The 25,604-nt window shown below is 37.7% G+C and overlaps 3 protein-coding genes across 3 annotated transcripts; 2 read left to right on the forward strand and 1 right to left on the reverse strand.

The window, feature by feature from the left end:
* The first annotated feature begins 1,882 nt into the window (after positions 1-1,882).
* On the forward strand, positions 1,883-3,364 carry LOC133871525 (uncharacterized). The gene is made up of 4 exons (XM_062308962.1): positions 1,883-2,104; positions 2,234-2,526; positions 2,716-2,842; positions 2,969-3,364. Exons 1-4 carry the CDS (start codon positions 1,883-1,885, stop codon positions 3,362-3,364), a joined length of 1,038 nt encoding a protein of 345 aa, XP_062164946.1.
* A 3,121-nt stretch (positions 3,365-6,485) lies between these two features.
* LOC133871199 (transcription factor MYB3R-1-like) lies at positions 6,486-15,292 on the forward strand. The gene is made up of 12 exons (XM_062308591.1): positions 6,486-6,619; positions 7,208-7,421; positions 8,047-8,101; positions 8,289-8,346; positions 9,812-9,906; positions 10,037-10,140; positions 10,594-10,722; positions 10,975-12,805; positions 13,323-13,669; positions 13,898-14,012; positions 14,097-14,333; positions 14,682-15,292. Exons 2-12 carry the CDS (start codon positions 7,345-7,347, stop codon positions 14,805-14,807), a joined length of 3,174 nt encoding a protein of 1,057 aa, XP_062164575.1. The 5' UTR covers positions 6,486-6,619; positions 7,208-7,344; the 3' UTR covers positions 14,808-15,292.
* An 872-nt stretch (positions 15,293-16,164) lies between these two features.
* Positions 16,165-21,584, reverse strand: LOC133870818 (aspartate aminotransferase, cytoplasmic). Its single transcript, XM_062308046.1, has 12 exons — positions 21,288-21,584; positions 20,783-20,854; positions 20,435-20,496; positions 20,272-20,355; positions 20,010-20,109; positions 19,800-19,920; positions 19,347-19,510; positions 19,084-19,221; positions 18,407-18,528; positions 18,095-18,189; positions 17,417-17,537; positions 16,165-16,480 (listed from the first exon to the last, which is right to left on the reverse strand). Exons 1-12 carry the CDS (start codon positions 21,519-21,521, stop codon positions 16,396-16,398), a joined length of 1,398 nt encoding a protein of 465 aa, XP_062164030.1. The 5' UTR covers positions 21,522-21,584; the 3' UTR covers positions 16,165-16,395.
* Positions 21,585-25,604: the final 4,020 nt, after the last annotated feature.

Here is a 25,604-nt window from a genome sequence, read left to right on the forward strand (position 1 = left end):
AAAATCCAACAAAGTATGGGAACTTACTCCGGCAAGGCGACGCAAGGCAGCTCCGGCAAGGCTATTCAACTTCGGCAAGGCGACACAACCCACATGATTTTGGGTTTTTTACGAAAGAGGGCTAAAATCACACCACAACAAGTACACGATTTTGAGTTTTTACCGGAGACGATTTTCGGCTAGCACAACAGCACCCACACTCCGGCGAAGACCTACACTCCGATGAAGATTTTCGGCTGGTTTTTTCACAAAAGAGGGCTAAAATCACTGTGCGCCATGTCCACGATTTTGGGTTTTTACCGGAGACGATTTCGGCTAGCACAACAACACCCACATTCCGGTGAAGACCTACACTCCGGCAAAGACCCACACTCCGGGGAAGATTTTCGGCCAAACCCTAAACACCCACACTCCAACAGCAGCTCCGGAAACTTCTAGGTGTAAAATGGTTCTAGGTTAAAAACGAAAAATGCCATCTATTTACCTGAAAGGCATTTTCGTAAAAACATTTTACCAAATACCACTCAGTACAAGGGTAAGCGGTTGTTTTCTTTAGAAGGGTAATTTTGTAATTCAAACTCTGAGGACAGGGGCATTTTCGGTGGTTTGAGTCCTAAAATATCACGTGCCGTGCACGTGATGTGTTTTCCATCCATTTTGACGGGAAGAGCTAACGAAGTGGCCATTTTCGGAGTCATTGGTAGTTTAGGGGGTCGGAGTCGAAGTGTTGGCAGTTTAGGGGGCTATCCGCAAAACGGGTGGTAATTTGGGGGGCTAAACTGTAATTTTTCCATAAATATACAAAGGGATAGGGAAATCGGGTGGCAGAGCCGCCTTGCAGGAATGCAATAATGATAGAATAGATAAATATATATATATATTAACAAGAATATATTCACTATTTTAAAAAAGTCATTAAATCAATTAAAATCATTACTTTGATTCATGGTTAAGCACCGAAACGTGGTGACATAATGCTCAAACATGAATCTTAACAATTAATATGGAATGTTATATAATAAATACACAAATAATAAAAATTACCAATGATGATCCAAGACCATCACAAGGTTAAAATAAAACAAGAATAAACTAAGGGAGAAGAGACTATTTGCTAAGTTCAAGAAGTGTGAATTTTGGCTTGAAGAAGTATCATTCTTGGGCCATGTTGTAAACAAGAATGGTCTTGCAGTAGATCCAGCTAAGGTGCAAGCAGTGGTTGAATGGGAAAGGCCAACAAGCGTACGGGAGATCCATAGCTTCTTGGAATTGGCAGGTTACTATCGGAGGTTTATAGAGGGGTTCTCTTCATTGTCGGGGCCACTCACCACCCTCACAAGGAAGAATGCTCCATTTATATGGAGCGATGAATGCGAGGCCAGTTTCCAAGAATTGAAGTGTAGATTAGTCATTGCATCGGTGTTGACATTGCCCATGGAGTCTGTTGGATAAGTTGTTTATACAGATACATCAAAGAAGGGATTGGGATATGTACTTATGCAGCAAGGCCGAGTTGTGGCCTATGCTTCAAGACAGCTGAAAAATCATGAGAAGAACTATCCTACTCACGACTTGGAGCTAGCACAGTTGTCTATGCGTTGAAGATATGGAGACATTACCTATATGGTGAGAAGTGCAAAATTCACACCAATCACCAGAGTCTCAAATTCATTTTCACACAAAGAGACTTAAATATGAGGCAAAGGAGATGACTTGAGGTCTTGAAAGACTATGATAACAAGATGTTTTATCATCCTACTAAAGCCAATGTAGTAGCTGATTCATTGAGTAGGAAGTACTGAGAAGATGAGACTGATCCAGAAGAAGTCATGGGCCAACTATCTCAGCAGTTTGCCACTATGCAGATTGACAAGGTGATGACATGTGGTCCTCTTATTATGGCACACTTGTGCTAGGGCCTATGAATGTTGACAGAATCAGAGTGGCACAGGAAGATGACCTTGAGCTGCAAGATCTCAGGGATAAGGCCAGACAAGGAGAGGCAGATGGGTTCTATCTCACTGAAGGTGGGACTTTGAAGACAAGTAGTGGGAAAATAGTTATCCCTAGTGATGCTGAGTTAAGGAGAGATATCCTTGATGAAGCACACCAGACATGATACATTGTTCACCTAGGTAATAATAAGATGTATCAAGACTTGAAGAAAAGATTTTGGTGGTGTGGCATGAAGAAGGATATTGCTGAGTATGTTGCGTAGTGTCATTCTTGGCAGCTTGTGAAAGCTAAACATCAGAAGCTTGCAAGGCTACTTAAGCCACTTGAAGTGCCTATGTGGAAGTGGGATCAGATTACTATTGATTTTGTCGTAGATCTTCCAAAAGCACCAAGCGGACAAGATGCCATATGGGTTATTGTTGACAAGTTGACGAAGAGTACCCATTTACTTCCCATCAAGATCACTGACTTGATGGAAAAGCTACCAGATTTGTATGTGCAGGAGATTGTGAGGCTACATGGAGTACCTATCTCCATTGTGTCAGACCATGATCCACGGTTCACTTCGAGGTTTTAGGAGAAACTGCAAAGTGTTATGGGTACGAAGTTGAACTTTAGCACAGCTTACCATTTGTAAACCGACAGCCAATCCGAGAGAACCATTCAAACTCTCGAGGATATGTTTAGGTTGTGCGTGTTGGATTTCAAGGGGAGTTGGATACGGCATTTGCCTTTAATTGAATTTGCCTATAACAATAGTTTTAAGGCAACTATTGGCATGGCACCGTATGAGGCGTTGTATAACTTGTATGGGTGCAAATGTCGATCGCCTTTATATTGGGACGAAGTAAGCGAGAGACAGCTGTTGGGGCTAGAATTAGTGCAGGTGATGAAGGAAAAGATTGCACTTATCCAAAAGTGCATGCTTACCGTGCAAAGTTGATAGAAAAGCTATACGGATAAGCATTGTCGCGAGTTAAAATTTGTAGTTGGTGACCTTGTGTATCTCAAGGTGTCGCCAATGTGGAATGTGTGTCGTTTTGGCAACAAGGGCAAGCTTAGTCCAAGGTATGTTGGACCGTTCAAAGTGTTGAAACAAGTGAGCTCTTTAGCAAACAAGATCGAAATGCCTCCTAATTTGGCGGGCGTTCACGACGTTTTTCATGTCTCTCAGCTGCAAAAGTGTATTCACGATCAACCACAGGTGATTAATCACGAGCCTCTTGATATTCAGCCTAATCTGACATATGAAGAGTTGCCCGTGGAAATTTTGTATCGCAAAGAACAACAGTTAAGGACTAAAACGATTCCACTTGTGAAAGTTCTATGGGGGAATCATGGACCTGAGGAAGCTTCATGGGTGCTTGAGCAGCAAATGCGGGATAGATATCCCCACTTATTTGAGTAAACCCAGGTATGATCACTTGATTCATACCATGTCTATGTTATTCTTGAATGATAACGCATGATTGCATGTATGTAAAATGATGTTGTGTCCAAATTTCGAGAATGAAATTTTTATAAGGAGGGAGAGATGTAATGTCCAGGACATTATTTAATGTTTAAATCTAAATTTGGATAAATAAAATGAGTAGGATTAATAGGATGCTAGAAAATGGCTTAAAATATTTGGAATTGAGTTGCTGTTTCTGGCGTCCTAGTGTAAAACTCACCAAATGTCTCATCCTCTAGCATCTTAATTTCTTCAAATATAGAAATCAACATTTGGAGCTTAGCAAATTTAACAAGTTTAGTGCCTTCATATGTTGTTTCTAAGATTTGCCACGCTTTTTGAGTGGATTCACAGTTTGAAATTCTTGCGAATTCAAATAGTGAAAGCGCTTGACATAGAGCATGTAGGGCTTTATCATTGGAAAGTCACGCGCTGGTTTGAGCAACTGTGAGTTCGTAAGTTGTTTCATCTGATTTAATCCAACCAGATTCAACAATCTTCCAAACATCAATAGATTTTAAAAAGAAGCGCATACAAGCTTTCCAATAACCATAATTCATGCCACCAAAGGCAAGAACATAATTAAGAGTTTGAGACATGAAAAAAAAAAAATTAGAAGTCAAAAGGATCACACTCAAGAATTTAATCTAAATAGAGTGTACCAAGCTCTGATATCAATTGAAAAATAAAGACTTCTAATTTATCGTGTGTGTGTGATCAAGTGTGTAACAAAATATTAAATGCGAATTTTAAAGGAAACAAATATTTTGTCGACGAAGTGGAAACTCAATTAAGAGAAAAACCGCTCTGGGGCAGCCAAACCCAGGATATCCACTATTCAGAAAACAAAGCTAGTAACAAAACAGTAACACTCACATACCCCTGATGTAGCGATAGTACCTTGCACTCTAACACGTAATCCAACGTGAACGCTTCCTAATCAGGTCTCATACCTGAAGGGGTCTTCAATGGATTCATTTAGCTTAGGGAGGACCCTAAGCTAGACTTTACACGATCAAATCACATAACAGACAACTCTTAGAGAGCTAGCAGATCTTCACAATTTCTACCCAAACACCCTCTCTAAGACAACTAGCAACTGTTCGGACGCTAGAGCAACACCATCCAAACAGTTGCTAGTTGTCTTCACCAAATATGTCTGTTGCGTAGTTCAGAATCTTCTTAAACACTAAGTAGCGTCTGGACGGTGTTGACCTATTGTTTGGATGGTTCATGTTGTCTATGCTAAACTATTCAGAATCTTCTCGAGCTGATGGGCGTTCGGACGCTTCACTGGGCCGTCCGGACGGTCAACTGGAGATTTTTGCTGAGTTGCAAATTGTACAGAATCTTCCTGGAGTTCGGAAATTGCCTTCTTGATGGTTGTGACATTGATACTTGTCATATTAAGGCCTTTTCCATATCGGATAAATAATCTCTGAATATTCTGGAAAGCTCTAGAATAATATGGCATCCCTATTATAGCAGCACACTTACATGGTAGTGTTTTTGTTAACAGAATGTAGCCAATAAAACTAACAAGCTCAATTAACCCTATATTACATCCTCAATGCCATGACCATTTGGGGTTGGCTGAAAATTTGGGTAAAAGAACTCCTTTGAGGAACCCCAAATTTTATTTTTTTAGGGTTTGGTCATTTGGGTGTGATTCGTCCACCCCCTGTGTAATGTCTCAAAAAATTAATTAACTAGTAATTAAATTCACGGTTTGCCTCCCAGTCCCATTTCACAAGGAATAAGACTCAGGGATCTTTACTTCTCAAAAAGAGAATACTATGCAGTGAAAACCTAAAATATACTATCAACATTAATTACAGGCAGAGCATCTACCAAGAGTCATTACATTAACTGAATTTGTTATACAAATCATCAATATAAAAGACCTAAACTAAATCCTTTGTACACAATCGGGCCTCAAAATCTAAGCCTACAACATCACCCAAAAGTACTAATTACTAAGAGCAATCTTCAAAATCCTGCAATCAGTCTTCAAGCATAACAAGATCGATATCACTACGCAAAACGGCCACATCAGCCTCGAGGTCCTCTTGAATCCAACATTTAAAAGTGATCCAACTATAAAACAACACATGTTTCATAGGTGGAAAAGATACAAGCATAAGTCCACGACTTAGTGAGTAATAATATACATGGTGACGAGTTAACATGTAGCGAACTCAATTATTTATAAATTACATGCAACAATGCAAGGTTACAGTTTGTCGTTTGACAATGTTATCATAGATGCAGTATCGATATAACATATGCTATAATAAGAGAATCGTGTAATAACTCAATACCATATGGTCTACTTAGGATATTAACCTCTTCTCGACAGGGTTGGAGCTGTCCCACAGGACCTGTAATATAATACTGGTGCCTTGCATATTGTACTCTACCGTTCATCATTAACAACCCGATCGAGTCCGATCTTGGGTGGCCCACGCCCCTAATGACACCCGTCTATAGTACTTTAGCTTCTCTATACATTATTTTAACATAAAATATCTCTCCCCTCTCTTATCTCTTGTATATCTCTTGTAAAAAAATAACATTTGAATAGTATAAAGAAAGATAAGAGAAGTTATTGTGAAATGTATTTGGATATGAAGGTAAAAAATAAATTTATACTTTAAATTTAAAAAAAAAAATAAAGAAAACTGCTTCTAGTATTTTTAGGGATCACATGGATAATAATTGTACTATTTTCGTGTAGACCCGTGTGTGGTTTAGTGGTTGTTCCCATGTAATTATAAAAAGACTACTACTAAATGCTGAGTGCTGACTATAAACTCTATGGATTTCAAATTCCGTATTTTGAATTAATTACTTTCGGACAAAAAAAAGAAAAAGAGGAAAACAACTTTTGAAAAAGACCAAACAACGACGCCCATGTGAGTAGGACGGCCGCGATTCCCACGTGGACAAGATCTCAGCCGCCCATTCACCAGAACCTGCTCGACCTTTAACATAGGGTTTGAATCTCATAGTCCGCCCCTTCCATGTTTGAATAGAGTGGACCGTTTCACTCCCTTCTCTCTCTCTCTCTCTCTCTGTCTCTCCCCCCCCCCCCCCGGCTACTCTTCACATATCTTCCTCTGGATCTGCAAATGCGCACCGTTTTGATCGCACTAATCGGTTTCGTCTCCCTTTCGATTCTCTGCGTTTGGCATTCTAAAACTCAGTTCTGTGAGTGCCTTTAGTCATTCCTTTGCTTAAATTTGAAATTTGTTTCTCGGGTGTCCATTTTTCGTTTTCCACGAGCTTTGGATTTCATAAAATTTCAATGATTCAAGTACTTTTGCGAGTGTTTTAGGATTGATCTGATAGATTTTTCTTTTCTTGAAATTTATCTCAAATTTTAGAAAATTTTCATACCTGAGTTCGATGGATATTAGGTTTTCTTTTGGAACATTTTCAATGTTTTGTCGGACGCACGGTATGTATTACTTATGATTTACTATTTGTCTACTTCTTGATTCTTTTTCTTTTGCATTTTCTCAGCTTGAATTTTAAAAGTTTCAGATCTTATTTTCTTTTTAGTTTCGAAACTCACACCAACTGATTTCTATACGAAGCTCTTTTTATTGCTTGTAGAAAAGTCATTCTATGAGATTATGTATTTTAGTTTAAGTTGATTGACGGCTGCCAATTTCGATTTATAGTTTTGTATTTGCTATCTAGCTCGTTTTTGTACTTTATTTTCGCTTCAATTTTGACCATTTTGTTATTAACTTTATGATGTCTGTTTTAAATGTGTTTTTTTTTTTACCCTAGCTTGTGGATTTGTCGTGCGCGAAGGTAGGTGCTGCCTCTTCTTAGGTAGAATATAATGATTTGGAGAACATATTGTGGAGAGAGTTGCTGTCGAGTGGGGATTGGGGTATGCAGCTTTACCTATTTGTCAAGTAACTATGGAAGGTGACAGGACAATTTCTACTACCCAAGATGGGTTTGGCGATGGTGGTCAGAAAATGCGAGCTCTACATGGGTAATTTAAAAGCATCTAGAACTGTGCTCTTTAGATGAATGTCTCCAATGTTCTTCCTCTGATAATGTTTTGCTGTGGACTTCAGCTTGTCAATTTATTGGGTCCATTTTCGACCAATGAATGAGGGATAGGTTGTTTCAAGTTACTTTCGGTGCTTGCTTTATAACTTTGGCTGAACATATTTTAATCAGTGCTTAGCACCATTCCCTTGATAGTTCATATCCTTGAATTCATGTTCTATCAAGCTTTTCTCGCATGTTATGGCAGTGCTTTTAAAATTAAAAAGATTTATTGAGAAACAGCTTCTCTTGATTTTCGCTTTTCTAGAATCTCAACCTACAGATATTAAATCAGATTGTTAGGCTTTTCTCGCATGTTATGGCAGTGCTTTTAAATTTAAAAAGATTTATTGAGAAACAATTTCTCTTGATTTTTGTTTTTCTAGAATCTCAACCTACAAATATAAATTCAGATTGAGGAATTCTTTTCTTTATTGGGTATTTTTCTATAGGAAAACCAAGCTTTTTGTACTACAAATTGAATGTTGGTATCTTGGTAATGATTGAGGAAATGACAGTTTTGTTAGCAACTGAATGTTTCTTAACATTTTACAACTCTTTTTCAGGAGGACTAGTGGTCCTACGAGGCGTTCTACCAAAGGACAATGGACACCTGAAGAGGTAAAGTCCATGAGAACTAATTGTTCGATTTGCTACTATGGCTGCTATATTGGGTTACGAAACTAATATGAGTTCTCCACTGATCCTTGTGTTTCAGTTATAATTACATTTTTTTAGATGTAAACACATTATTTCTTTTCATTATATTTTGGTCAAGTGAATGCAATGAATTTTCAATGTGTTTTAGGATGAGATTTTGCGGAAGGCTGTTCAGCGCTTTAAAGGAAAGAACTGGAAAAAAATAGGTATTATTGCGGAAACAATGTGTTTATCTCTGTCAGCATGAATTATTTAACAAATGATGTGCTTCATTGTACTTTCAGAATTTCTTTTTTCAATTTTATTCCATGTATATGCATATTTTTTATTAATGCTAAATACTATATTTTTATCTTATAATTATCCGTCAATGTTGACGTGGTATTCCAAATAAACCATTGGATCTTTTCCTTTTTTTATTTATTTATCAAGAATTAATTCAAGGGTTAGTTGGGAGTGCCACGTCAGCCTTGTTACATGAATGTTTGATAGAATTATAGTATCTCATTTATTTTCTGATTTATTCAAAAAATTTGTTGTCTAAGATTTTCATTTGTTCCTATATTACACATTTATGAGTTCTTGGTTGCCAATTAATTTGCACATTGTATATTTGTAGCTTTATAGATGGCCTGTAGTTTTTTGAGGCCCATGATAGGGTTCTACTTGATTTAATTTGGCAACATCAAATGTCTTCTATAGGAGATTAACAGAGGAAACAATAACTTTAACTTGTAGTTTTGGACAGCGGACCACTAGATCACTGAACAATGTAGGAATCTTTTCAAAACTAACAAATTATTTTTTGGTTCAATTTTTCGACAACTCTAACTATGTTCCATGAATTTGGATTATTGGTTTGTAAGATTGATGAAATGAGGTAGTCACTTACAGGTGTCCTGGATGGAAAAGTTAAGTCCCGCTTGAACTATTGTCTGAAAAATGTTTCCAGATAACTTTATATCGTTTCACTCTCATTTTGTGTGCTACACTTTCTTTTCCCTTCCAAATGGGCACATTTTGGTCTCTCTTTGGGTGCTTTTGGCAAATAATACGTACATAATGTTTATTTATTTATTTTTTCTCCATTTTCTGGATAAATTTAAGATGAAGTTTTCTGCGGACATGGTGAATTCGATTGAACAAAAAACCTTTTTCCTACTCTCTGTTTATGCAACATAGGGCCATATGCTATTATTTATTTATTTATTTAGATAAGTAGAGCAAGTTCATTAAAAAGCGCAAGGGGCGCAACGCATACAAGAAATATACAAGAGAAAACCCCCGGCAATTCACATAGGGCCATATGCTATAATACATAAGCTATTATGTCTTATCTCTTTCTTGTGGCCCACACCATTTCTTACCAATGTCGTACTGACTCAACCTCTTATTGTTGCAGTTCTAGGAGCTAGTTACATGTGAACATTTATTTCAGCTAATTTACTTACAATCCTCAGTTGGTGCTACTTTTGAGCCCAAACAGTCTTTGGTCTTAGCCTTGTCCTTCTATTTCTGAACTTATGAAAATCTTTTTTTGTTAGGTGTTTTTTTGCAGATGACCAAACCATTCAACCATTTTACTCTTATTTCTTAATTGTGGTACTTTTGACTTGTCATAATGTTTCATAACTTATGTTCATTCTTTAATTGTAAAATCTGGCCCTGCAGCGGAGTGTTTCAAGGACCGCACTGATGTACAATGCCTACATAGGTGGCAGAAGGTCTTGAATCCAGAGCTTGTCAAAGGCCCATGGTCTAAAGAGGTGACCTATAATAACTGGTTGTTTTGTGTCAATTCCCTCCATTCCCTTTTGCAGTTTCACCCAAGTTGCGTTGCCTTGTCTTTCTATGATTATGATGATCTTACTGGTTACTTTTGTAAATTGTGAATAGGAGGATGAAATGATGGTTGAATTGGTACAAAAGTATGGTCCAAAAAAATGGTCCACAATTGCACAGCATTTACCTGGACGTATTGGTAAGCAGTGTCGTGAAAGGTATGCCTAAAGGGTTTTTTCTAACTAATTTGATGGTTTTCTTTACCATGATTCCCCCCTCCCCTCACAAATATAAATTGTTAGTCTGGTGCTGTATTTTTTTTACCTTTCTGGATGATGGAGTTATAATTTTAGTGTTCAATTATGAATCATATTTAGCTGTCTGGTATGTGTTTTGTGTGTGGGCGACTGTATGCTATATTTGTACTCATGCAAATTGATACCAATTTTAGTCGTCATAATCATATAAATCCTGCTATAAACAAAGAGGCAAGGGGCCCTTCAATATAAACAGTCAGTCACAGATAGTCAAGTGCTGTTTTCTCACCTTTCTGGATGTTGTTATAAATTTTACTGTTCAATCATAAAACACATATAGCTGTCTCGTATGTGTTTTGTGTGTCAGCAACTGTATGCTGTATTTGGCCTCATTCAAATTGGTACCAATTTTAGGTGGCATAATCATCTTAACCCTGCTATAAACAAAGAGGCGTGGACCCAGGAAGAGGAACTGGCTCTGATTCGTGCCCATCAGATTTATGGGAACAAATGGGCAGAGCTAACAAAATTTTTGCCAGGAAGGTATGTGCATTAGTTATTTGTATAAGACGTTTACTTTTTTCTTCTTTTTTTTTCTTTTTTTTTTTTAAAAAAAAAAAGTTATTTGTATAAGAGGCTGCAATTTTTCCTTTTTTTACTTTGTTTTTTCAGTTTATTTGTATTTAGTTCCTTACAAGACTCTATTTCTTGCACTATTGTTCTATCCTAAGATTTATATTCTAACACTGCTACTTTTACTGATTTTTGATGTATCTGCACTTGTGTGGTCAACAGAACAGACAATGCTATAAAAAACCACTGGAACAGTTCTGTAAAAAAGAAATTGGATTCTTATCTGGCATCAGGTTTACTTGCGCAGTTCCCAGCCCTTCCTCATGCTGGACATCAAAATCAACCCATGCTTTCATCTTCTTCAAGGATGCAGACTAGTGGTGGTGATACTAGTTCCAAAGGGATAGAAGCAGAAGAAATTTCAGAATGCAGTCAAGATTCGTCTGTTGCTGGCTTCTTTCAGTCTACAAGTGAAATGGCCAATGCTATCAGAGAGGAATTTCCATTGACTCAAGAATCTGGTTTAGGAAAGGAACAAAAGTCGAGTTTGCCATCTTGTTCCGAACAATATTACACATCTCTGGAAGATGTTGCTTTTTCAATGTCAGATATTACTTGTGAAGTGGGTTGCTCTGAGAAATTTCTTGAGCAAAATTTTTCGCATGATGCTGGGACTTCTGGCAGCAGGGATCACCAGCTTAATATACATGCATTACCAAATGTCTCATCACTGGAATTGGAGCAGGAATCATCGCAATTGCAAAGACATTGTGTAGGTACTAATGAAAGCCATGAAATGGTGAATGTTTCATTTCAAACTTCTGCCGAGTTGAAAGCTTCTACTTCAACGGGCTATATAGCCATGGGTTCTTATAAACAAGAGCACGTGTTGATATCTGACGATGAATGTTGTAGAGTTCTGTTTTCAGAGGCAATAAATGATGGAAGTTTTTTCTCTGGAAATTTCACAAAAGGCTCTGATACGGTCACCTCGAGCGGATACATAGATTCATTTCATTGCCAATCAACAGACTGCATGATACCTGAAATTGGTGGAACTTCAGCTTCACAAACATATTGTCCTCCTAGGCCTGACCTAATGGGTACTCCATACTCTCAGGCTTTTGTGTCCGTACCTTCGCTTATATCTGTTGATGGTGGTACACTTATATACGGTGACGAACCTAGCCATTTATTTGAAATTCAAGAACAAGGGTTTGTCACTAGTGTCCATGATGGCTTTATCTATACCAATGGCTCTGCTGGTTCTCCTTGCAATAATAGTACAGAGAACACAGGAATACAAGAGCAACCGGATGTTGTAAAGGAACCTTCAAAATTAGTACCTGTAAATAGTTTTGGTTCAGGTTCAGATATCACGCACACATGCCCTTCTATAGGTGAAAGACCACATGTACATACAGAACAACAGGAGACTGGAGCACTATATTATGAGCCTCCTCGTGTTCCAAGCATGGATATTCCATTTTTCAGCTGTGATCTGATACAATCTGGAAGTGACATGCAGCAAGAATATAGTCCACTTGGTATCCGCCAGTTTATGATGTCTTCTATGAACTGCATCACCCCATTTAGGTTGTGTGATTCCCCATCTCCTGATGATACTCCAGATGCTTTGTTAAAATCTGCTGCTAAAACTTTCACAGGTACACCATCCATATTGAAGAAACGACACCGCGAGTTATTGTCACCATTGTCAGATAGAAGAAGCGACAAAAAGCTTGAGATCAGCATGACATCCAGTTTGGCAAGAGATTTTTCACGTTTAGATGTTATGTTTGATGACAGTGGGAACCAAAGAGCACCTCCACTATCTAACCATAAAAAGAATTCTGGAGCCTCCGCTGATGATAAAGAAAATCTTGATAATGCCTTGGAAGGGGACAAAGAAAAGGGAACAGATGGTGCTGCATTTTCTGATGGTAGAATTGTAGAGAAAAGTTTTGATAATGGTGATTCCCAGGACAACACAAAGCAGGTGACTGCTGATGTCGATGCTAAGACCAAAGTTAATGTTGACACTGCCCATATTGTAAGTTCTCTTACTAGCTTTCATTTATTTATTTTTAATTGTTGAGCATCAGCTTTCTACAAATGAGGAAATTAGTAGAGTCCGAGTTTTACTTTGGTATAAGTTATATAACAAATTACGATGTGGTTAACTCAAGCTGATTAACTAGTCTTAACTTTGTATGTTTTGCTGTCTGTGTTCTGACTAATTTGCCTGTGTGATCTGGGCAACGTATTGAAATTCTCCAGGGTGTTGCTAAGGTTGTTGGACTGCAGAAAGAATTTAAATTTATATGATTATTCTCCTTCGATCAATTGGTTAATTCTGCTTTCCTTGAAAATAAATTTTTGCATATGTTCTCTTTATGTTACTGTTAAGTTTAATTGCTTTTCATTTCTTCTAGTACTGATTGTAATTGCTTTTCATTTATGTGTTGTGAAGAGAATTGGTAGGCAATTACTGAAGTTTATTCAATAGGTTTGGTATATTTAGCCCCCATCCTCTCTCTCTCTCTAATCCAATCTTTCACCTTTTTCAGGTCCCGCAGCCTTCTGGAGTCCTTGTTGAACATGACATGAATGATCCGCTTTTGCATTCTCCTGGTCAAGTAGGTTCCAAATCAGACAGAGCATTACTAAGTTCAAGTGCTAGAGGCCCAAGAAATCAACAATCTAGAAGCTTGGCAGCTGCATCAGATCAAGGAATTTCTAACAAATCATCTTGTGGAAATCCATGCATACCTGTTAGCTCCCCTACTGTTTGCAAGAAGAAGCATGAAAGTCATTCAGTAGCAGTTACATGTGTACAGTCTGCTTCTTCATCAGCTCCTCTGGAGACTACAGTTGATAATGCTCGGAATGATGCTGTTATTGAAACCTTTAGCATGTAAGATTCAGCCACTTTCACTTTTATTTTCAGTTTTCACATTATTGCTCTGGTGGAATTTTTAAGCATGTAAGATCAGCCGCTTCCCTTCAGCTTTGGAGCGTTGTGCTGCGTGCCTGATTTCTGGCAAAGCTGAGCTTGAAGCTTAGTGTCCCCTGCTAATCTTTCGTTGATCATAGATTGAGCATGATTGTTTCTGATAAGTTGCTTTGGTGGCGTTTGTTTCAGATTTGGTGGAACTCCATATAAAAGAAGTATTGAATCCCCTTCAGCATGGAAATCCCCTTGGTTCATCAACTCTTTTCTGCCTGGTCCAAGGATTGATACTGAAATAACAATTGAGGTATCACAAGTTCTGGTTCATAACTATTTTTGTAGAGTATATGGTTTATGTTGTTCTTTTATTGATATTTGCGATTTCCTCCAGGATATAGGGTATTTTATGAGCCCAGGAGATAAAAGCTTGGATGCCATTGGGTTGATGAAACAGATAAGTGAGCACACTGCTGCTGCATATGCCAATGCCCAGGAGGTTTTGGGAAATGAAACTCCAAAAACATTACTAAAGGAAAAACGCACCAACCATGGAAATCGGGACCAAGAAAACAATCATGTACCACATAACCATATGGGGAGCCGTTCCCAGTTGGCTCCAAATGTTCTGGTATGACAAGTTTTGCATAAGTTTCTCTATAGAACTTTTTTCCAGAACAAATAACTAGCGCTAGTAGGGAAGTATGGTAGGTCAGCAATGTTCCATTTTAGTTCTTTTCCACAAAAATGGTTCATCACACGATGGAAAAATATTAGAAGTCCACTAGCTTAGTAAGAGGCTGGCATGTGCAATAGTCCCTCCAGTGATTCATAAACATTAGGGAAATGGTTAATACGAAGTGAATAAGCTACAACTATTTTTGTTTTTTAATTTTTAATTATTGTATCCTACTATTAATACATTCCTTGATATATATTCACAAAAATCTGCTGAATAGATTATTTTGAAATCTTGCAGACAGAGCGTCGCATCCTTGACTTCAGTGAATGTGGAACACCAAGTAAGGGAGCAGAAAATGTGAAATCCTCTAACGGTATAAGCTTGTCAAGTCCCTCTTCTTATCTGTTAAAGGAATGCAGATAGCGGTTTTCTATGGCTAAAGCCTTTCACTGTCATAGTTGGAAGTTGATGTATACATAGTCCGTTGTTCTTCCTCTTACACTGTTGCACTTCTCGATTTTGATTTGATTAAAATTGATAGAAGATTGTTCAAGTTCAATGTACTCTTTAGATTATGTTACCTCATTTTTCAAGCAGACCACTTACCTCTTAATGGTCGCGACTGGGAATTCTATTAGAAGATGATGCATCTGCACATCACATTACCAAGCAGATAGTATTATTCTATGTCAAGAGTTTGGGAGATTTCGCACACAACTCCCCAAAGACAAAACAAAGCGCTTACTCTTCGAGAAGGCAGGAGACAATACCAACTTCATTCTGAGTTTCAGTTAAGCCAGCATTTTTTTCCAAGCTACTTGTAAAGTAAGGATCTGTTCGTTAGCATTGGATTCCAGCATTTTACATATGTTGTTGTACACTTGAATCAAAGAAGTGATTATTTGCAACTTCCATTGTCCAGTGCTTCAATCAGATCAAAACTTTTTGCATGTAGTTGATACGCAAAATTCACTTGAAAGGTCATGTACGTGCAAAATATACAGGATCATGGATTTTTTTTTTTTTTGAAATATTAGAGTTGTAGATAAATCACATTATGTCTCTGCGAACACCCCCATACAATATATAACCAAGACAGAGTCCCTTGTCTTGTAGAGTGAAATGCACTTCTTGGCACAAGGTTCTCTACAACAGCTGTAGTTGCCCATTAGACTATTTACAGAAAGTAGCCATTTCCTCAATACGAATCATCATCTCCATTGGAGTATTTACAGAGAGAGAGAGAGCACAGATTTGAAGTTCCTTTTTTACCGATTTCTTCTCAAATAACCCGGCTATCACATTATAAAAAGTTCCTTTTTATGCATCTCATTCATGAAAGACATACCAAACTAATTTGAAGAAACAATTATCCATCAGTTGGCTTGAGACTATGAGGCAATAAGCTTTGTTAATCTTTGTTAAGATATGAGGCCGCCTGAGACTACGACGTAACTTGAAAGCCCCTTCTTGTTTGGTTTTTGTGTTGACACAGTAGCCTCGTTAGACCATTCATTACCACAAACACAACTATTGATCAACGTCTTTATGGTCGAAACCTCTAAGTTTTGCACAGCTTCTTATGTACTAAAATAACCTTTTTTTTTTTTTTTTTTTTTTTTTAAACTCCTTAATGCAATTTTAAACAAGCTCTAAAATGCAATGCTGATCATCAGTTGAAATAAGCTCCCCGGAGCACTTGAAACTGAATTTTAAATTTCAATTTTCTTCTTCTTTTTCTTACATTTCTTGGCAAGGAAATAGAGGATAAAAGATACTCTTCCAGAAGCAAGATCTTTCTCATACAAGCTCTAAAAATAACTTGTCCAAAATTTCTAAAGATTAAAACCAAATCTCTTCGACAATCCTCAATTATCAAACACCACCATCTTTCAACCCCTCAGTACTTAGAGGGCAATTATTGAAACAAAATAGTTAAATATAAAGAGTAGACGGGGGATATGGCAAGACCTTAGAGAGTCTCACTAGAAGAATGTTGCCTATAATATACTCAGGCAACACGAGTTACAGCTGCATGAATTGCATCCGTAAGATGAGGGACGGTCTTAGAGCTCAGACCTGCCATGCTAATCCTCCTGCATAATTCACAGAAAGCAAGGGTTTAGGAATTGGAGTTGAAATTGTTGTCTCATGTGAACACAATGTGTACCATAGATGCCTAGACATACATGCTTTAAGCAATTCCTAGATCAGCTTTGGATTCGACTAGTCAAATCTTTTGGATTGTCATCAACCCTCGATAATTGGGGTCGTTATACAATCCGATTGTTACAAAATGAGGCTACATGTTTTCATATAGCCTCACACCACAGAGAAGACAAACTAAGACATGCTTAGATTTTGATTATTGAAATCTCTAAAGCTAAAGATTTTCTGCCTTCTAAAACTTTAACATTGCAATGTCAACTACAACATTTTAAACAGAGGCATATAATAATGTATTTAAGGTTATTGACTATGTCTTGAATTCATATATGCTGCCAATAATAGTACTGGAATAGGTAGCTTGGTGATATGTCCTCAAGAGCTTCTATGTGAGGCTTTAAGATTAATAGAAAGAGATGAACATGGAGTAAATCTGATTTCCTAATAAGAACACCATTATTTACCACAATGAAAGTCTATTCAACATGGCGATAGACATCAAACATCAGAGCTGCGTCTCACTATAATCAATCACATTGCCATCAATTGCCAAAGTTATGGATAAGAGAACATTTCCATCACAATTACTCTTACAATGAAATCAAGATTAGTTTTTTTTTTTTTTTTTTTTTCCCACATAGCGAATGTGCTCAGGTAACCATTATGACCAATGTAAACATGATTCGAGCAAGGGAAATTACAATTTATACTAAAACAAAATGGAGAATAAAGGAAAGCAAAGAAGAAAGAAAATTCAACGCATAATAATAGTACTCTACCGACTTAAGTTACAGGAGAAAAGGAACAAAAAATTTCCTTATATTAAATCTCCTCTATGATAAATTAAGTTAAGAAATAAATCTTACCCGTCAGATGTCATGTATATATGGTACTCTTTAGTCATGAAAGCAACTTGTTCTGAGTTCAATCCCGTGAAAGTAAACATTCCAATCTGCTTAATAATATGACTCCAGTCCCCAGGTGTACCTGCCAAATAGGTTAAGTGAAACAAATGCATACACCTTTTTTTTTTGAAAAAATAATTATGACAGAGGACCTCCCAAGGCAGGACCACTTTATGTAGCCACCCCTAAAGGATAAACTTTGGACCTGTGTAATGCATCCCCATCACATGGATCGGTTAAATCTGGCTTTCGACAAGGGTGTGGCCCCAAGGAGTTATTTACAACCAAGGGAATTCAAACCTTAGACCTGATAGTTATGCCACCAAAGTCCAAAGACCTTTTACCACTTGGGGTTTACAAATGCACACACTATGTCCACTTGTGTTTAAAAAAGCAGACAAGCATCCATGTTATGCACACTAAGGCTAAAACAGAGGCTAACAGATGAAGAAGAGAGAGAAGGAAGGGAGGGGGGGGAGAAGAAGAGAGAGGGTCTCAATCAATACTTGCCCACACTCGGAGGCTAATGCACAATCCAGACCACCACCTACCGAAGAAGTACTAGTAAAAAAAAAAAAAAACAAAACTGGTGCTACAATTAAAGTATGAGAACAGGAATAAAACTCAAAAAATGCTGACCTCTAGCACGTAAGGCATCAAAAAGTTGATGGCGCATGCTGATAATACGGTCAGCCATTGCCTTCAACTCAATAGTCCATTCATTGTACATGTCCCTGTAAGTACCGCATAGAAAGATGTATGCAACAGAACAAAATGAGAACTCCACAATCGAGAGAAATTCATAGATGCCGTATATTGCTAGGATCCTTTTTCTTTTTTTTTTTCAATTTCACTAAAAAGGTAAAAGAAGAAAATAAAACGTCCTGATACTTCGAAGTTACTCCTTTTCCTAGTTGTGCTAGCCAGGCTTCTTGTCAAGCTTTGAATTACCTGTCCTTGAGGATGGTAGCCACAATAGATGCACCATGAATGGGTGGGTTTGAATACATAGGCCTGATTACAAGTTTCAGCTGGCTTTCAACCCTGCTTGCAATATCAGCAGTCTTGCAGACCTATATTCACCCATAAAATTGAGATGACAATAATCAAAGGAAAGGTGCAAAGGTAGAGATCAACTGTCGGTCCACAAACAGCAGGATAAAAAGCATAAACCAATAAGTGGATCGGAATCCCTAAAAAGAAATTCATTCACATGATGTAACAGGCAACATGCACTAAGAATCAAAAAGTACAAAGTTACAAACACTAATTTTTTGTTGATAACGAGGAACCCTTCCAAGGCAGGGCCACGTCGTGTACTCACTCCTATTAGGTAAACCTTAGACTTGTGTAAAGTGCCCCTCCACACAGATTGGGTAATACTCCGGCTTCGCCGGCGGGCTGACCCTAAAAAATTGTTTGCACTCAAGAGGATTCAAACCTTAGACCTCATGGAACTATACCACAGACCAAGGCCTTACCACTTGAGCCAACCCTTCAGGGTTTACAAACACTAAATTTTAAAGGTATATAGAACTCATATACCCCTACAAATTTGAAATGTTATCCCCACCATCAGCCAAAGGTATGAAACATTAATTTTGTGGAAGTTAGTGTAAGAGTCTTACTATGCTCAAGGCACCAACTCGTTCTCCGTAGAGTCCCATGTTCTTGGCATAACTCTGAGCAACAAGGCATTCACCACCATCGGCAACAAACATACGAACAGACTGTGCATCTACATCCAGACTTCCACTTGCAAAACCCTTTGATGCCAAAAAAGTACAATTTGAGTTCACAAGGATGGGATGATGTTAAGCAAGGAATAAACATTTGAATTCTAGTGATAGGGAAATTGCTCGATGCACTCGTTGCATATAAAGTTACCTACCTGATATGCACTGTCAAAGAAAGGCAATAATGCTTTTGATCTCATCAGCTGCCTGATCTGCTCCCACTGCTGAACTGTTGGATCAACACCGGTGGGGTTGTGTGCACATGCATGAAACAGCACAATAGCTCCAGATGGGGCAGAACCAAGGTCTTCTAGGAGGCCTGTCAGCAACAGTAAATTAATATCTTAAGATCAGAAAGAACTACTACAACACTATGTTTTTTGCTGAAGACACTATGTTTTTTGCCAGAAACATATGCAAGAAAATCATAAACACTCTGTGATACAAACAACATAAGTTAACAAACAAAGATAAAATAAAAGGCAGGAGAACAAAGGCGAAAAACACAAGAAAAGTAAGGAATAAATGATTAAAGAAGATCATCTGATATTATTTATCACTCATATAAAAGCAATCAATTCACACTAGCAAGTAGGATAATTTCAAACCTTGGAAGTTCAGCCCACGTGTTGCTGGATCATAATATCGGTAAGTTTTCACAGATAGACCTGCCAGAGTGAAGATTTTTGGGTGGTTTCCCCATGTTGGCTGGGGAATGTATATTGTGCGCTGAAGAGATGATAAAGGTAATATGAAACCATATAAGGAACAATTATCATAGCTAAAATGAAAAACAATTCAACAAGTAAGCACTTTACTTGATGGTAATGTCTTCCCAAAAATTCGCCTCCAACTCTCAATGAGCCAGTACCAGACAAGCATTGAACAGTGGTTACCCTGTTCTCCTGAATAGCAGGGCTATATCCATTGCCAAAATTTTTTAAAAAAAATTAAAAAAAATTAAAAAAAAAATAAAAAAATTATGCGATCAGGCAAAGAACCAGCAAGAAACCTCCTATGTCAAACATCCTGATATTGAATACAATGTGTTTGATCCCTTATAACATTGGGCTTCCTTACCTGTCAGCACCAAGAATAAGCTTAGCACTCAATTTATTGAATTCTGCAAGTCCAACAATAGGAAGATATTCCTTCACGCGTGCCCTAGACATCAAACAAATGCAAATTCAATCACCACTTTGAACAAAGTTAAGATCACGATGATAACAATCAAATAGCCTACCTGTCATTAACAAGCTGCTGCTCTGCTTGCCTCACTACCTTCAGAACAAGAGGCTTTCCTTCCTGTTACGCCATTGACACTACCAGCTTAGTAACATGTCAAATCAGAAATAAAAGCAAATGCATTTAACATTTAACCCCTATCAGATTCCTCTTACACTGTTCATCTACAATCAATTAACCCATATTTGCAGTCCATTACACTCTGCATATATATATATAGCCTCTCACCCTCCATGTATGCAAAAACAAGAATGCATATCTAATTAATGAAATATTGTGCTTCTTGCTCTAAATATAATTCAACAACAATACTTCAAATTAGCCCAACGAAAAAATAAATCCTCACCTCGGTTCGGTAAGCGCCAACACCCAAATTCAGCTTAACCGGGCTTGGATCTTTGTTATATGCAACAGTCACCTGTTAATCGAACATAAGTTTCGTTTAGTCTAAGAGTCTTATTTGTTCAACATCTGTGGCCATATGCGTTTCCTAACATCAATATCAATATAAAAAAAAAAATAGAGCCTTGACGCTCTGTTTGGCCGCTGAGAAAATATAGAATAGCGTGAGAAACTCATCAAAGAGTTTCGGTGATCACATGGCCATCAGTGATTGCGATCAACATCCATAAACCAACAAGAAGAATTTCAATCACAAACAGAACTCAATTTTTTTTTTCTATCCACGAATCATAGCAAAATCCAGGATCTAAAAAATTTCCGGTATCACACACAGATAAGGAGAACTCTATTTTTCTAGAGAATAACACGAACACACGTTCGGCAACATTTTCTATTATTTTTCCTCAGTTTTCTCTGCAACAGTGCAATCAAACACAGAGAGAGAGTACCCCGAGGATGGGATCTTCGGGAGCACGAACAACGTGAGCGAAAACGGAATCGACATGGAAGCCGGAGGTGGGAGAGGCAGAAACGGTGTCGTTAGGGTTCTGAGTGTCCATCACAACCGATGCGTCGACAAGGTGTCTCGCCAGAGCGTTCAACCTCCGATCACTCGCTGAAAATGCACAAGAAGAAGGAGAAGCAATACAATGGGCGTCAGGTGACGTTAACTGTGGGCGCATTTTAGCCCCTCCTAATTCGTCCCAAGCTTTAATAAAATACGCCTTCGTTTCTCGCTTTCTCTTTTGGTAAGTGTGGGAGCACGTGATTGACGTTGATGCATTTTATAAAGCGGGTTTGGGTCTCGTTGATGCGCTTACGCGGCGAGTGATGGAGGCTGTTACGAGCTGACGTGTTCTGATCAGGTGGGCCCCAAATTTTGTATTTTAGACGCCAGTTTATAATTTGATTAATATAATATTTGTGTTTACAAAAATCTTAAATTGAAAGTTCAAGTCTAAAATATAATTTTTCTTTTTTTAAAAAAAAAAGAAAATACAAAGAGAATTTAGAATATTTTGCCTAAATTTTATTTCTATGTAATAACCCGAAATGGAAACGGGTGACGTGGTTTGACTCAAGTATTACTTTAATATGGGATATGATTTTTTGTCATTTTAAAACATAATTTTTAACTATTTTGTTTAAGTGACAAGATGGTCCTCTAGCTTCAGGGTTTTAAAGCTGATCAAAAGCTGCGTCTTAGAGCACTAGCAGCAGCTTCCCAACCATTTTTCCTAATTTAGGGAAAATTTAGGGAACCAAACCACTTTTTGATTCCCTATAAAAAAACGTCCCACAATAGATTCCCTTCATTTTCCATATATCAATTAAATATTATTATTATTTTTTTTTTTCTTTTCCTACTTTGTTTTTTAATTCATTTATTTTCTTCTCTTGCTCTCTCGTCTTCTCCGAATCTCCGGCACACTCCACAGAACCCGTATCTTCTGTTTCTCCTTCTGAATCCAAAACCAAAAGCATATTTTATTTGTCAACACCAAAAAGCACAACGAATCTCCCACTTTTTCCAGAAGAGAAAAAGAAAACAAAAGGCTTGTTTTGTTCTTTAATGGAGCCGCCGGAGGATAAGAGAAAACCATTGGATTCGGCAGAGGAGTTAATCCTTTGGTGGGACTCAACTGTTTCGGAAGAAGTGAGTGAGAGAGAATGATATTTGAATCCCACGCGACGAAGTCGATCGCAGTGCAGGCCGTGGATGAAATCCAATAGTCACTGTCGTCGGCGTCTCTCTCCGGCAACGAGCAGCAGAGCGACAATAGGGCCAACTCGACCATCCGGATCACCTTGGCTCGACCAGAGGACGAATTCTGCAACATCCTCCTCAACCACACCTCTCCGATCGAGCCAGACTCCACCGCCACTTCTGCCGATCCCAACTCCTCTAGTCTCTCCTCTATTGGCACTCCCTTTGCAAAGCTCGACGACCTCGACGATGACCATCTGAGCGAGGAAGATGAGTTGCATCGGAAAAAATATGAGTGGAAGATGAGAAAGTGATTACTGATTGGAACGTGAAGGAAAGAGAGGAGAGAAAGAGCTTTTTTTTTTTATTAAAATATATGATTGGGATTGGGAAGCACTGTAGCTTCCCAAGGGTAGTCCCCTAAAGTAGGGTAATTGCTGTGGCTTGATTTTTTGTGACTTTTTTAAAATTTTCCCTATTTTAGGGAATAGAACTACTTATAGGGCATCTGCTACTAGTGCTCTTAGGGTGACAACGTATTATATCTCTACTTCAATTAAGAGCACTAACAAAAAACTCATCAAATTTCATTCTATTATAAGAAAAACTCTTAAGAACTTTCTAGAAAAAACTCTCTTGTTGCTTCCTAAAATAAGGAAAACTCAAGAGAGTTAAAGTGGTACCCTAAATATAGAATAACATTTTTGCTTCTTTATCCATTTTTTTATTACAAAAAAAAAAAAAAAAAGGTTTTATCTTTCATCTTTTCTTACTCATAGTATTTATTTGAAAAAACATTTAAATGACTTTTGCTTTTCTCTCTCTTTATCTTAACATTATGCTCCATTTTGTTTCGATGTAAAATGATTTCTGTCGTAAAATATTTTCGACGAAATCGTTTTTTTAAAAAATAATTTTTTCGAAAATATTTTTCGGCGTTTGGTTTGTATGAAAAAATTACGAAAGGTGAAAATACAACTGTTGCCAGAATCCGGCAATGTCCGGTCGCCGTTGCCGGATTTCGACGAGCATGGTTGGTCGGATCCTGCCAAAATTGCTGGATTCCGGTCGGACTACTTCGGATTTGGTCAGATCCGGCAGGATCCCGGCCATTTTGGCCAAATCCGACCGGATCCATGGCCGGATCCATCCAGATCCGGCTGGATCCCGGCCATTTTGGCCAGATCCATTCGAATCAATGGCTGGATCCGATCAGATCCGGCCGGCTTCTGGCCATGGTTGGATTCTGACCAGTTTTTGCCGGAATCTGGTTCGCCGACATCCGGCGACGGTGACCGGATTTCGGTGCCGCCAATATTTCGGTGGTCGGATGTTGTCGAATTCCGGTGTCGCCTGGATTCCAACGACCGACCATTGTCGAATTCCGGCAATCAGATATCAACGTGCATGCAATGACAAAGAGTTTAATTTCGGAAAACGATTTACGGTTAAATCATTTTCTAAAAATTAAAGAAGGTTTTACGGTCAAACCGAAAATGATTTTCATTGACCATTATTTTCGCCCCTACCAAACACCGTAAAATGTCGAAATCATTTTTCAAAAATCATTTTACACCAAAACAAACGGAGCATTATTTGAATAATATTTAAAAGACAAAATTTGTTTACAAACCAGTTTGTAGGAAATTTTCTACAACCCACATATAAGATTAACATGTGAGAAGCACATGTTGTTTTAATAGTATGTATTTCTCACATACTTTTTTAATAACATTAATAAAAAAATATGTGTTTCTCACATGTTTAAAGGACACGTATCATTTTTATTTGTGGGTTGTAGAAAATTTTCTACAAATCGGTTGTAAGAAATTTATGTCCATATTTAAATGGTATAAGAAAAATATAAGAAATGCTATTGTAAAATTTATTTGCATAATTAAACAAAAAATAACTTAATTCTCTAAATTTAAGATTTTTTTTTTAAAAATATAAAAATAAAAAATTGCTGCTACTACTCTTAATAATAATTATTAAGTAGTATGAATAAATTATAATGTATAATCTTTGGGGCGACTTGAAAAGTGACGGTATACGACTAAATATCATTGAAGTCAAAAGCATGTGCGAGCTTGTGTTTATTGCATTTGAAAATCTCTCATTGAATGTCAGTATGTCCCTTTTGTATTTTATATAATCTCATAGAATGTCAGCATCTACATCCATCCACTATATCATACTGAGTAATGAATAAATTTGCTCCAAGAAGCCGAACTTCTTTCCCCTTTTTCTTTTTTTCTTTTTAAAAAGAATTGTTCTATGGTTAAATAAAAAATATTTTTTCTTGGTATATTCCATTTCTCATATTTCACTCTTTTATTTTATTTTGTAAAAAAATAAGGCTAAAATATATAACTAGAGAAATAAAACTTTCACTTTTATTTTGAAACATCCCATAATGTAAACAAAGAAGCTAAGAATTGTAGGGTTAAATAGCTCAAAGGTACATGTGGTTAGATCTTAGATTAAATCGCTATTTCGGTTTCAAAAAGCGTCATAGGCAGTACCTGTCTTTAATCGATATTCCCAGTTGGTACTTCCGTCAATTTTTTTTTAACGGATCTCCACGTTACCTGCCTTAAAATGCCAACACTTGTCCTAATGACCACATATTACAGATGATACTACTTATGCTTTCAATGCCACATAGGATGAAGAAAAAAATTATAAAAAAAATCCTTTTTTTTTTTTGATAAAAAAATGGAGGTGGCTAACCACCCTCATTTTTAGCAAGAGATGGCTTGAGTCACCCCCTATGGCGAGTCATGGTTTGCCGAACCACCTTCAAGTGCCTTGGCCACCCCCATTTGACCTGGGGTGGGTTCGGCTACTCTAAAGGACAAACCCTATACACACACACTTTCTTTTGTGGCCATTTGAGAGTCACCAAACCCACCCCCAAGCCAAGCGGGGGTGGCCGAGCCACTCCCAAAGTACTTGAGTGTGGTTTTGATCACCCTATTTTGGCCATGGAGTAGCCAACCACTCCCATGTTGGGTCAAGCCACCCCCTAGCTGGCCCTAGGGGGTGGCTTGGCTAA

Source organism: Alnus glutinosa, chromosome 6 (assembly GCF_958979055.1).
Source record: "Alnus glutinosa chromosome 6, dhAlnGlut1.1, whole genome shotgun sequence".
Taxonomy (NCBI): Eukaryota; Viridiplantae; Streptophyta; class Magnoliopsida; order Fagales; family Betulaceae; genus Alnus; species Alnus glutinosa.